At 42.6% G+C, this 13,721-nt stretch overlaps 1 protein-coding gene across 9 annotated transcripts in view; it reads right to left on the reverse strand.

Annotated features, from left to right (window-relative positions):
• LOC120551461 (rho GTPase-activating protein 23-like) overlaps nt 1-13,721 on the reverse strand; it is a 120,524-nt gene that overhangs the window by 13,325 nt on the left and 93,478 nt on the right. For 6 of the 9 annotated variants that reach the window (XM_039788915.1, XM_039788914.1, XM_039788919.1 and 3 more), the window contains exons 7-15: nt 12,255-13,713; nt 10,954-11,118; nt 9,726-9,834; nt 8,586-8,625; nt 8,348-8,485; nt 4,275-4,583; nt 2,606-2,667; nt 1,645-1,751; nt 792-904 (exon numbers count right to left, since the gene is read on the reverse strand). In XM_039788915.1, coding sequence (XP_039644849.1) covers nt 792-904; nt 1,645-1,751; nt 2,606-2,667; nt 4,275-4,583; nt 8,348-8,485; nt 8,586-8,625; nt 9,726-9,834; nt 10,954-11,118; nt 12,255-13,713 — 2,502 coding nt within the window. The remainder of the gene's footprint in view (nt 1-791; nt 905-1,644; nt 1,752-2,605; nt 2,668-4,274; nt 4,584-8,347; nt 8,486-8,585; nt 8,626-9,725; nt 9,835-10,953; nt 11,119-12,254; nt 13,714-13,721) is intronic. The other 3 variants (XM_039788916.1, XM_039788920.1, XM_039788918.1) reach the window with 3 other exon arrangements.

Below are 13,721 nucleotides of genomic sequence, written 5' to 3' on the forward strand. Positions count from 1 at the left end.
AGAGAACAAGTGATACTTTTCATGATGTAAGCTATTTTGTTGAGTGGCCGATTAGCAAAATGCTGAGTGAATTTAAGTTAGGCTTTTATTGTAAAAGGTAAACACAAAAGTAGTGAAGCTGTAATGTGCTGCCGCTGATAATGTGGAAATTAATATTGTATTATAATAATATAATATATATAATAATATTAAAGAGTTGTTGCCGTCTTTGTTCATGCTAGTCCGTGTTTCCATTTCATTATATAAGTATATAGGAAAAACTCAGGTATATTATATTTTGGTTGGGCGTCAGTGGGTCGTGGGCATTGCATCCTGCTACGTGTAGGCACTGTCGGCACGGCTGTGCACGCAGGTGAACTCAGCTTTCTCAGTCAATATAGCATGCACTGGGGAATTTATTGCTACACTTGACTGATTGGACATCACATAATTGGACAAGTCTGATCTCCTGTTACATAATGGCCACTGCAGCGTGACGTGGGGTTGCGTTTCTCCAAAAGTTGACTCGGTCTCAACTTTTCTCCGCAGGCTCACTGCAAATTTTTTTTTGTGTGCGTGTCCCCTGCGGCATCCCCCGCTGCAGCCTAAACACACTACCCCCATTCAAAATGAATGGAAAGACCTGCGTTTCTGCCGGACCGTCAGACAACCGACGCAGGCTGTCTGAACGCGGCCTTAAGTATCAACTTTGTGGTCAGTGTTATAATTTTGTCTACATATTATATACGTTATTTTAAGCCATAAATCACATTGTTGGTGTAGTTTTGACATAATAAACACTGAAGGCTTACTTTATGATTCACAGCAGGCTGACAGTCCTCCAGGCGCACACCGAAAGCCTTCGGACTGCCTGTCTTCTTGGCCTTCTTCATGATGTTGATGCCCCACAGCGCCTTGTTGTCATCTGCATGCACACACACACACACACACACCACACACAGTATTATATATATAGTATATAACAGAAAATTGGCCAATGTCAGATTTTCTAAAAAAAACTCAGATTTTCTAACGATGCCTACAGTGACACCAGCAGCTCTATAGGGCACTTAAATCTTGGATTTGCTGAACTATATAAATGAAAGTAAGTGTGCCTTGTGTACAAAGCACAGTGGACATTCTGATCCCAAGGTGGGACTACAGTAATAACTACAATAATAATAAACACATTTATATCCATCCTCTAATGACTATATTTTCATATCAAGATTTACTGGTTGAACTGTTCAAAATGCCATGTACACCAAACTATCTGACAAATGTGATTTCATAGTGACATTGAATGTAAACTCTGGGTATCCTCAAACTATGTACAGACTAAAACAGAGTTTATGTGTGCTAACAAGAACATCCCCCTTTTCATATACAGTATACTGTAGGTGCAAGTTCACTTATCAGAAACCCTATGCTTATTTAGACACATTTTTATTGTCTATCAACTGCATTTTTGAAGAGTCTCGCAAAGGCATTATTCACTGTTCATCAGGCAAAGCTATAGTTTAGATGTGCCCTAGAATTTCCTCATTTTCACTTTGAACCTGGTAAATTAATGGTAATAATACGCCATCCTTAGAGTCACGCCGCTAGTATGGCTAATGAGCCGAGCAAGCTGTTAGCAGCTGTTATCATTGTGTTTGTACCCACCAGTTCTGGAGGCTCGGTTCACTGAGGTGTTGTCAGTCTTAGCCAGGAGGAAGGGAGGCATCATACGATGGGCTCTGGGAGAGGAGTCTGGCTTACCACCCGTCAGACTGAACCAAGTGACAGAAATAAAGACCGTTAAAAAATAAAATAGGTTGTGACTAGGAGTTATTTTTTTGAAGATGAGGCTTAGTAAAGTTTCAGTAAATAAGAGGGACATTCAGATCTTAATACCTTTATATTAATCTTATGATGACCTCAGTTTTGTGTGTAAAAAAATTAAAAATAAGATGGATGCCCTTTTATTCTTGGTTTCAAACTGATTGTCTCTGACAGGCTTACGGCTAGAGCTGTGACAATTCAAAATGTTGCTGTTGAATTAACTGTCTCAGAAATAATTGCAATTAACAATGCAATTGTCTCTTTCAGTCAAATTTATAAATATGTTTTTTATTACTTTTTTAAAATTAAAGTATTGAATGAATTCCAGGATACATCTTTTGGTTATATCACTGCTATGTGACCCAGATAATGTAATAACACAGGTACACAGCCTATGAAGTAAACCACGCCTCTTTATGATCATAAAACATTGTTTCTAACTCTATCTCCCTATCGTCATTTTTGTTGCTATGAACGTGTTTAGGGTCAAGTGCCAACACTAACAATTGAAATAATAATAAAAATATATAGTCCGACCTATAATCACTTATATAATTACAATTTGGCATATCTAAACAAAATCAACAATTACCAGTCATACGCCTTGAGAACTAAGCTAATGTTAGCAATTCACTGTGGTTAAACAAAGATTACGTAAAGAAATTGACAATCAGACAATTATTTAATAATTGTTACAGGCCTACTACAGCCCAGAGTTATAGTGACTCCTAATTACCCAAAAGATAAGGGACAGTTGTGATCAAGCGAAGGCTTTTTGCTAAATATAATCAGCCGTGCAGACCTGTGTTTTCTGTAGTCATTCAGCTTCTTGTTGATGAGAGCTTGTCCGGAGAAACCAATCTCCTAGAGCAAATGGAGGTTACAAATTAGTTCAGTTTGTGTGTAAGGGTTCAACAATAAGGGTTGCCCCATGGCCAGTAAAAGGCCATGTTGGGTTGGGCTGCTCGATTATGGAAAAAAATATAATCAAGATTATTTCAGTCAATATTGAAATCACGATAATTTAACCAATTACTCGTTGACTTCTGGAAAGATGTTGCAATTATTGAACTTAAAAAACAAAATACTTTTCCTATACAAAAATACTTTTCCTATTTAAACTTTATTTTTTCATTCAGAACACAAGAGAAAATAAGAGTTTACTTGCCAAACGTAATGAGCTAAATAATTGTTTTTCTCAATTATTCTGTTTTTGTGATCTTTGTGAGCCGAAATCATAATCACGATTAAATTTCGATTAATTGCACAGCCCTAACGTCGGGCAGTATAACAACCCACTTGCCCGTTGGGTCATTTTTTCCCCCCGATCTTCATCATATCATAAATTATGTTATCCTTCTCTTGCCCCCCTCCCCTTGCCCACGTCGGAGAATTCTTGTTGAATGATTTGATTTGAATGTGCCGTTGGCCAATCAAGAATCGAGTTGGCGCTAGTGACGCGTGACTGGCGGCTGTCTTGAAGAAGATGATGATGGCTGTGTACGAGCTCAAGCGAAAGAGTTTCAAGCATCCTGGAAGAAAGAGTTTTGTTTGGGTGGCAGTAGAGGATGTCGATGAAACAAATACAATGTTTTGCAAAATTTGTCGCATGTTCCGAGTCCAAGGCCGATATATGTGTGCGCCGTGATAAAAGCAAGCAGCATCTTGCATCTCAAATATAACAATTTACTTGAGTCTTTGTCATTATTTGATAACCACTAATTAGGGCTGGGCAAGAAAATCAGATATCATGATATTCTTTTGTTTTTAAGATTATGTTTTTGGCATTTTAGGCATGAAAGGGGAGAGAAAGGGGGAATGACATGCAGCAAAGGGCCGCAGGTCAGAATTGAACCCATGGCCACTGTGACAAGGACTGAGCCTCTGTACATGGGGCGCACGCTCTACCAGGTGAGCTACCCAGGCACACCGATATCATGATATTTTTGGCCAAATATATCGACATTGCGACGATATTGTAGGGTTGACAGTTGGTGCTTTCACAAACTTTTTTACAATGAGATTTTAGATAAATAATCATCAATAATGTAAAATAACAGTTTCAAGTGAAATTATAGAGAGAAAAAAATATATTCCAGCTATATACTGACAAATGTTTACATGCATACACAAAAATAGTGTTAAAACAAATTCAAATGATATTCCCTCAAAATGTTTCACAACAGATTTGATCTGAGAAAATTGAGTTAGTATGTGCTTGTTATCAATTTAGACAACGTAATTGCATATCACAATATCTCGATATATGATTTCATTACGATATGATTCCATTGAAAGTCGAGAGATTATCATATTGAATTATTGCCCAGCCCTACCATATAACTAATAATAAAAAATAGTTTAGTAAATGGTAAAAGTATTGACTTTGTGCAAGTAGAAGTGAAGGAAAACCTTAACGTTGAAGGGTTTGTGTAAAATTCCTTAAGTTTAAGTGGGTATGAAGATCTAACCTCGTTGTCGGTCTTGCTGTTCTCCCTGATGACCCGGATCCAGGCCAGCATGTCGTCCCTGTCCTCGGCCTGCAGCAGGTACTCACAGAAGTTCTGCGTGGTCAGCCGCAGGGTGTGCTTACGCTTGGTTTCACTGTAGGCGATGTCGATCAGGCAGCCGTGGATGCTGATTGGAGGATGTTCGTCCTGGCTGGGCCCCGCCCCCGCCCCATGAAGGACGGCCTCTCGCTTGTCCTTGTAGAGGAAGAGCGAATGGGAACGGAGCACGGAGAAGACGCGCTTCCATGGTCGCATGCCGCCGCCTACTTTCTACAATGAGGAAATATAGAAACAAAAACACAACCTTAAATAAATGAAGATGAATCGTCTCATTGTAGCTTAGCAACCGTAACTAGCCACGACAGGCCTGTTAACGTTCTCCACATGCCAAAGCACTGTGCATGAAGCCATACTGTGTATCTGAAATAAGTGAAGTAACTTGCTGTGGCATGAGCAGCCAACTTTAGCACGCCTGGCTACATGTTAGGTGTTGCACAGACTAGGGCTGCACAATATGAGGAAAATATCCAATAACGTTGTTGAATATGGCGATAGCGATATTACTTGCGATAAATAAATGCATATTATAGAGTACTCCGTTCTGCCACTTTCAGTATTCTGCTAAAATACAACAAATTGCTTGTTGTATTTAAAACAAACAAAAGAAAATAATTTCTCACCTTCTTTTATTTTTTAATTATTACTATTATTGATTTAAATATAAATAGCACCACTAAAGAAGAATGAGTTACATTTTAAAAGTGCAGTTTCTACTGATATTTTCTTTCAACTAACAAAAAAAAGTGTATTTTGCGATATGTTGTAGACTTTCGCAAGTTGATAACACAATGATGATAAAAAAAAAAACCGATATTTTGTGCAGCCCTAGCACAGACTAACTAACTGCTTACTCTTAGATTATATTAGATTGAACTTTATTGTTATTATATTGAGTACATGTACTGAGGCAATGAAATGTAGTGAGCTAACCTACTGTGACACATTCCCAGATGTTACTATCAGAGTTGAGGGTTACCTACATTGCCAGACCTTCTGGACTAACCAGGGTCTGGTTAGTCCACACAGCATTCTGGGATGGGAGAAAAACGTGCTCTGGTTTATTGGCGTTTCTTTAAACCAATCACAATCATCTTGGGTGCCGAACGGAGCCATGGTGCCTCTGCAAAATAGCCTCGGGAAGGAACTTGTTTTGGTGGAAAGTGTATGTTCAAAAGTTGTTTAACTGTACATACACAGTGCCGCCGACTTGAACTGCAAAGAAGCTCTGGCTGCCCTGTCAAGGAGGCTTGTCAAAAAGTACGGGAAAGCTTTTGACACTTTGGCCGCCCTGACGTGGCAGCATTCTTCGATCATGTTCATCTTAACTTTACTAACACCCCTCACAGTGTTGTCAGCTGCACCCCGCTCCCTGTAGGTAAACAAAGTCATATCATAAATGATAGGGAACCCAGCAACAGCGATGATGAGCTTTTCCTCTATTTTCTCAGAACTAATGTTTTGGTAGGAACGAAAGTTTACATCATATGTTTCTCTGGGATCAGCCTGCGCTAAGGACGTCTATATTCTGATTGGTTGCTGGTTGTTTGCCGCTGAACTGCGTCATAGCTCATTACCATAAAGTTGACCAAACTTCAACTTTCTGCTTGACGCTCTGGTCGCTCAACACGCCCAAAATGCGACGCCAACGGATTTGCCGCTTCTTGCAGCTGAGAGAAGCCGGCTTCCGTTGAAAATGTCTTCCTGTAACTTTGAAGCTAAAGTTGGCGTCAGTGTGTACGTAGGGTTAGCCGTGCAACAGAAACCTCAGATTGGACAGATAGTCTAGCTAGCTGTCTGGATTTACCCTGCAGAGATCTGAGGAGCAGTTAACCATAGTCCTCACAAATCCACCCAAGTTTAAACACAAAGGAAGAGGAAGGGGACGGACATCCATCCGAAATGAGTGACATCCGACGGGATCTCCGGCACCGGAGCAATCCTGGCAATGAAACGTCGTCAATATAGACTAAGGGTTACTCTTTGGATTTGAATGCCCCTAGATGACTTGTTGTTAGCCTGAAAACCAGACCAATCTGCCAGCTCATGTTTCATTTGCTCTGACAGAAGTGTCAGGCCCCCCTCACATTTCCAACAGATTTCCGGGCGTCCAGACCATGGGCAGACCAATCGCAACTGTTTATCTCACATGGGGGCGGGTTTAAGATGATGACTGACAAAAGGAGCGACATGCTGAACGTAGTTACTGGAGGTAACTGCCATTCTCCGTCCAGTGCAATGCACCAGGCAGGCTCGAGAAACGCAGATCAAACTATCCAACTAGGTGGCACTGATCAAAAACGAATAGATTCTGTTAAAACGTTAGCATAAAACGTTTTCAGAAACACATTTTAGTGTACTGTTTAGCTGTAATTCCAAAAAGTTTGTGACACGGCCCTCATTTTTTTCTTGCTTCAAAATGGACCAAGCACCGCCACAACTTGCATGTGTCACACAGAGTTAGTCGTTTCGTTGCTCTGATTGGTCGGAGGTCTTTTCAATTGCGAATGAGTCTGGTTATGCCAGGCTAGTTTGTTTTTATCCTCAAAGCTTTTATGTCATATAAATAACAGTCTAAAATTATTTCTTTCTTATAATGTAATGTCAGACTTATTTCAGTGCAGATGCTTGTTCTTCGTTCTGCTTACATTCTTTTGCTGATATTTTAGTTTTTTTCTGCTGAAAATGATGGCCAGTGGATCCTGAATACTCATAAATCACTGTGATTTTAATTTATGAAAGATACAGTAGGCTATAATCAACGCTTTAAATCTTTTTAGTATTTTGGCTTATTTTTATCTTAAGTTGCCTTGTTGTTGTTGAAAGGTGCAAGACAAATTAACCTTACTCTAATAATGGATGGCTAAATGGCTCTACCAAGAACAAGAACTTTGCTGCTGCTTTTTTCTTGTAAATGGATAACCAACTAGAGAGGATGCTGTTTTTAACTAAGACAATAAAAAGCATTAGGCAGACAGACTACTATGTGTATAAAAACTACTAGGGGTGGTACGGTTCGGTTCGTATCACGGTTTTAGGGTCACGGTTTTCGGTTCTGTACGGTTCTTGTTATTTTTTCTTTTAATCTTTAACACTCCAGAATATACTTCAGCATATGATATATAGCTAAAATTATCATATTGAATGCATGTTGCACAAAACATGCACACAGTGGCAGTTCTATATATTGTTTTATTTCATCATAGGTACCATGAAATCCAAAATGTTCCCACACACCAGACTATAAACGACGCTGGCGTATCCTCCAGCTCTGGACAGCCTCTCTCCCACTGGACATTTCTGTACGTGACGTGACCTGCAGCGGCACCCCACTCCACTTGAGGAGCGGTCGGCTCGGTGTCTCTCAAAATCTGACGAAAATCTTTTAAATTGACCTTTGTCGATCTGAAATGAAGACAGATTCAGCAACTGCATGGCCTATTTCTCGCTTAAAATGTTTTCAGAAAAACGTTTCGGTAAACTATTTTAGTACAATATGAGTACTCTGAACGAGCAGCCATGACAGTCTGTTTTGAAATTAGGGACCAGCCAGACCCATGTGACGCGATCGTCCAATCAGCTGCCATGGGTTGCGTTTGTCACGCCCATCCCGCTCGTCATTTCCAGTTAGTGTTTTAACATAGGTGTATAAAGTGGGCACTACGGCAGTAAGAGGTTAGTGCAGCTCAACAGTATACTGACGAACCGTGCGGTACACACATGCTCCGAACCGAGACTAGCGAACCGAGACTAGCGAACCGAGACTAGCGAACCGAGCGGTTCGGGTGTTTTTTCATGAACCGTACCATCCCTAAAAACTACTCCAATTTTTAAGTGGTAAACCTCTCACTGTTATGATTGTAAAGTGCATACGTGCTTTAGTAAAATGGAAAGCTTGACAGCTACAGTAACAGTAACTTAGTAATGAGGGTGGGCTTTAGGGAAGGGTCAACAAGCGTACAAGCAGTGTGTCGCACCTTTCCCTTCTCTGTGAGGATCTGTTTGTAGTGCAGCCAGCCCTCCTTGCGAACATCACTAAAGGTGATGGTTCCCAGTTCAGAAGTAGAGTGGCGTTTGGACCGGGCTTCCTCCTGGGCTCGCAGGCTCTCCAGAGACTAAAACACAATTTAGGGGTATTATGGGTTGCACACTAGACAAGACGTTTTCTTGGTGTATAGTCAAGTCTAACAATTACAACGGTGTGTCAACACTCACCCCATCAGTGAAAAAGCTCTTGACCCTTTTTGGTAGTTTGCTGTGGAACAGAAAGTAAAAAGTTAAAAAAGAGCACTTTTAGATAGTCTAAATAGAATCTGTGTCAACAGGGTCTGTGTAGACATGGTCTGTGTAGACAGGGTCTGTGTAGACATGGTCTATGTTAGACAGGGTCTGTGTAGACATGGTCTATGTTTGACTGGGTCTATGTAGTCGGGGTCTGTGTAGATGGGGTCTATGTTAGACAGGGTCTGTGTAGACGGGGACTATGTTAGACAGGGTCTGTGTAGATGGGGTCTATGTTAGACAGGGTCTGTGTAGATGGGGTCTATGTTAGACAGGGTCTGTGTAGATGGGGTCTATGTTAGACAGGGTCTGTGTAGACGGGGACTATGTTTGACTGGGTCTATGTAGTCGGGGTCTGTGTAGATGCGGTCTATGTTAGACAGGGTCTGTGTAGACGGGGTCTATGTTAGACAGGGTCTGTGTAGACGTGGTCTACGTTAGACAGGGTCTATGGTAGACAGGGTCTGTGTAGACGTGGTCTACGTTAGACAGGGTCTATGGTAGACAGGGTCTGTGTAGATGTGGTCTATGTTAGACAGGGTCTATGTTAGACAGGGTCTGTGTAGACGGGGTCTATGTTTGACTGGGTCTATGTAGTCGGGGTCTGTGTAGATGGGGTCTATGTTAGACAGGGTCTGTGTAGACGGGGTCTATGTTAGACAGGGTCTGTGTAGACGGGGTCTGTGTAGACTCCCTATGCAGTTTTTTTTTTAAAGTTAAATCAGAATAACTAAATAGTACATATCATAGATGATCAATAAAAACAAGGTTTACTTGTGTGATTTTCTTTTTAAACATATTCAATAAGCATTGTTGGAGGGAGCCTGAGGTCTAAGAAGTTCACTGCCAACGACAGCTTCTGTGTAATTGTTTTGCATATGACAATAAATATCTTGAAGCTTGAAGTGTCTATCCACGGCCCTGTGTCATTAAAGCCCCCGTTAAACGAGGTCTGTCATTAAAGTTCTGGGGTGCATCCTGTAGAGGCTACTGGTCCAAGACAAACCTATTTATGGGACTATATAGACTTATTTTAGCTAAGAAGGCAGCTTTTAAAGTGTCCTGAGTACTTACGAGAAGACACGGCCTTCTTCCCTGAAGGTGTTGAGGCCCTCGTCACAGGACTTAGATCTTTCGGTGGTGATGGCCAGCAAGTAAGAGGAGCGGCGACCTTTAATACTGCCTGAAGAGAGACAAGACGAGTCAGAGAGAGGAGAAGAGGTGGAGGAGGAGATAAAGAGGGTGAAACAATATGCAATGTATGATAGTGACGTGATGTGAAGTGACAAGAAGTCGAGTGATTGAAGTGACTTGTTGTTTCAAACTGTGAGTATAACATTAGCCAGGTGAATGAATTAAGGGGTTAATAAACATACTAAAATGTGACTGCATATTAAAGGAATACCATGACATTTGGAGTTTTACTTCGCAGTTTTGGATATATTTTACATTATCCATCCCGTCTCCCTTCATTATCAGGAGTTTGGAATGAAAATTAACAAAAGACAGAGAAACTTTTTTCCCTGAACTTTATTTTTTTATGATTAAAGCATTTTTCATATATATTTTCATATACACCATATAAACAGAGAAGAGTGTTTCAGAGAGAAACACCCGGTCATGAAATAAAAATCTTAAAATTCTGTTTCATGCATGATAAAGCTAAATATTACAATTTGCTGAAACTTAATAATACATTCACGTTTGGATAACTATGGTTGATTTGTTCCCAACTGCAACAACAACGCATTCTGAATTTGTTCAGGCTCTGATTTGCCCCACTGACTGATGCATAGCACTGGGTATCATAGTTATTACAGCCATCTACACTACCAAACTGATGAAAAAATGTGCCTATGTTAAAGAAAATATATGAAGCAGTAAAATAATGGTTTAAATGAGTGGTGAAAAGTATTTGTGAGACATAGGTCTCATGTGGGACACTGTTTTTTAGATACTGGTAGGGAACGCTATGTTTTTTAGAAAGTCAGAGAATTTCAAATTCCACACACAGTGGCTTTCAGTACTTTCTTACAAAATGATGAATTCAAGGTTCAAATTCCCCCCCCCCAAAAAAAAGTGAAGGGAATTCTTCATTTGTTAATGTCACTGTACTCCTTTAGGCTGAGGCTAGACAAATATATCAGTTTGCCAAAATAAAGGCATTGTAAGTCATTATAATTCAAAAACATAGGCAGTGATGTTTGGCAATTTCAGTTCAAACATACTGGAGAACATATTGTATATTGTTCTAGCCCTTTGTGAAGCCGTTCAGTATTTAGTGTGGGTGACTGAGACTCACTGCAGTCCTGAGAACGAAGTCGGACAAAGGGGGAGATTGAGGAGAGGGTGGGGGAGACAGAGGTAGAAGTGAGGGTGGCCATAGTGGAGGCCTGGGAACTGGACACAACAGAGCGGGCTGGTACATAGCTGGCCTGCAGGTCAATGCTAGGACTGGTGGGATCATCTGCAGGGCATCGTCACAGGCAAGCAACAAAGGGATGAGAGATGATTAAACACACTGACAAGACAAGCTAAGAGTTTCCTCAGCTGTTGTTTAGGTTGTTAGAAGACCTCTCTGAGGCGGACCTGCTCTGGAGGCAGCAATAACCTCTGACGGAGACACACACAGTTGGCTCTTTACCTTTTTCACCAAGCTTCAGTCTACAGTGATGTTAATTGGCCTTCTGACTGAACCTGCGAGATTATTTCTGACTCCAGAGCAGCTCTGTTTCTAAGACATCATCAACAAAGATTTAAACATACAGAAAACTGAAGGTACAAGCATTATGTTGACATGTATATGACTCACACTGACAGTAAAAAACGAACACACACATGTTGAAAAGGATAGAAACACAGAAAGAAAAGGAGCACTACTAAAGCCTCACATACACAAAGTGAAGCAAATTGAAGAGCTCTGTAGCAACAGACAACATAATAACTGTTCCAAATATACAAAAATGTGCCTGTTTTATCAAATTTAGTCATTTATAACTGTTAGTAATAACTGTAATCTAGGGCTGCACAATATATTGTTTTTTTATCGTCATGGCAATATCACCTGGGGAAATAAACACATCGCAAAAGGATGCAATATATCGCGAAAAGACACTCACAGTGTGTTAGTGTGTAATTTGAAAGAAAATATCAGTAGAAAGAAGAACTTTATTCTTTTTTTAGTTGTGCCTTTTATATTCAGTTCAATGTTCAATTTGTTCAATAAAATAATGTTGGAAATGATTTCCTTTCATATGTTTTAAGTTCAACTAACAATTTCTTGTATTTTAGCAGAATACTGAAAGTAGCAGAGATGCAGAACTGAGAACACTTTAATATCAGTTTATTTATCGCAAGTAATATCGCGATCGCCATATTCAACAATTTTATTGCATATCGCATATTTTCCTCATAGCGTGCGGCCTTATCTCTAATCTCATCTTCAGATAGTTTTTGAATTTGGTAACATAATAACCAATATATGTAAGATTACATTCCACTGCATTATCAGGACATTTTTGAGGTAAATTTAGTTTCAGTGTTGACAAGTTGTGACATCTTCTGACAGCTGTAGCTGTTGCTACAGAGAAAAGGCTCACTAACCTATGAAGGGAATAGAGGACAGGGAGTTGTATGCATGCTGAGCCAGGCTACCATTAGCCCTGCGGTTGGGGCCGGGCCCTCCAGAGACAGGAGAGGGGGTCCCTCGTGGAGGTTCCAAACCAGGGGGCTCGGGTGACTCTCCAGGGGTGTGGTAGTGGGGATGTCGAGCGGCCTGAATGGGTGTCCGGCGGCCGGAAGGCGGCTTCTGCCTCAGCACCACCTCTTGATTCAGGGAGATGGGGCAGAGGAGCTCCCTCTCCTCACCCAGTCGAGCTCTCTCCTCCTCTGCCGCAGACAGGGCGGGGGTAGACCGTGGCCTGGGTACCAACCCCCCCTCGTCGTCTGCAGGGCTGCTTCTGCTGCCAGGGCTCCAGTTGAGGTGAGGGCCGCTGTAGTTGGGCTCTCTGAAGGAGTGGGCCTGCTGGAGGAGGTGGCCAGCTTTGCGGGAGAAAGACGGGCTGTAGCTTTTGTAGCCCACCAGCTCTTCTTCTTTTACCCGCCTTGTTTGGGGTTCAGCTACCTGCTGACCGGACCGCCTGCCACTGGGAGGCACTGTGGAGGAGGCTGTGATGGGGTATATCACCGTGGTTTTGTGCTGATGCCCTGCTGAGACCTTCTGCTCTTTTTGCTCTCTGAATTTTTCCATCTGGGCGCCTTGTGACGAGTGTTCATGGCGTGGCGACACCAGTGCAGAGGCTTGTGCCAGTGTCTCCACAGAACGCCCGTAGTTATGCTCGTACTCGGCGTAGGCTGCCAGGAGGCTCTCCGAGCATGACCTGCTTCCTGGTCCTGATACACCACCCCAGCCCCCTAGCCAATAGGAATCATGGGAAGCAGCAGCTGCCTGGTGGTGGCACAGGAGGGTTTCTCTTCGGCGGTGCTCCGCGGCGGTTGGGGAAGCATGTGTAGGTCCGGGGCCGAGGGCCAACCCCAGCCCGTGCTCCGCTACACAATCCTGAGATATACTGCGGTGGCGGGGGGACATGCTCTCTGCAGCCTCCGCCTGGCTGTAGTACCAGTCCGACAGAGCCTGGTGGCAAAGAGTATCGGCGTGAGTGCGGGCAGAGGCTGGCAGGCTGCTCTTCCGTGGCGGAGGGAGGGTTGCAGAGGTGATGGCAGCATTGTGGTTAGCAAAGTGAAAGTCCAGCACACTGATGGCCGAAGAGGAGCGGCCTCGGTGCCGCCCTGGCGGGGCAAAGTGGCCACTGGAATCCTCAGGACCCCCGGGCCAGCCGGAGGTGGGTGTAGAAGCAGCAGGGGGGCGGTTGTCCAGTGGAGAGGCAGCGGGGCCGGGTCGGCACTGCCAGTTGTCCAGGGGACTGTGGAGGTTGTGGTCGGGCTGTGGGGCAGCGGAGCTGGGCTTAGTGGAAGGGTAACAGAGAGGCGGCGGCACAGGGAGGTTCTCGGCTTCGCCTGAATACGGCTGATTGCCTTTCAGGTAGGCATCCTGGGAGTACGCCTGGGGAC

The sequence above is a fragment of the Perca fluviatilis genome, chromosome 21 (genome assembly GCF_010015445.1).
Source record: "Perca fluviatilis chromosome 21, GENO_Pfluv_1.0, whole genome shotgun sequence".
NCBI lineage: Eukaryota > Metazoa > Chordata > Actinopteri > Perciformes > Percidae > Perca > Perca fluviatilis.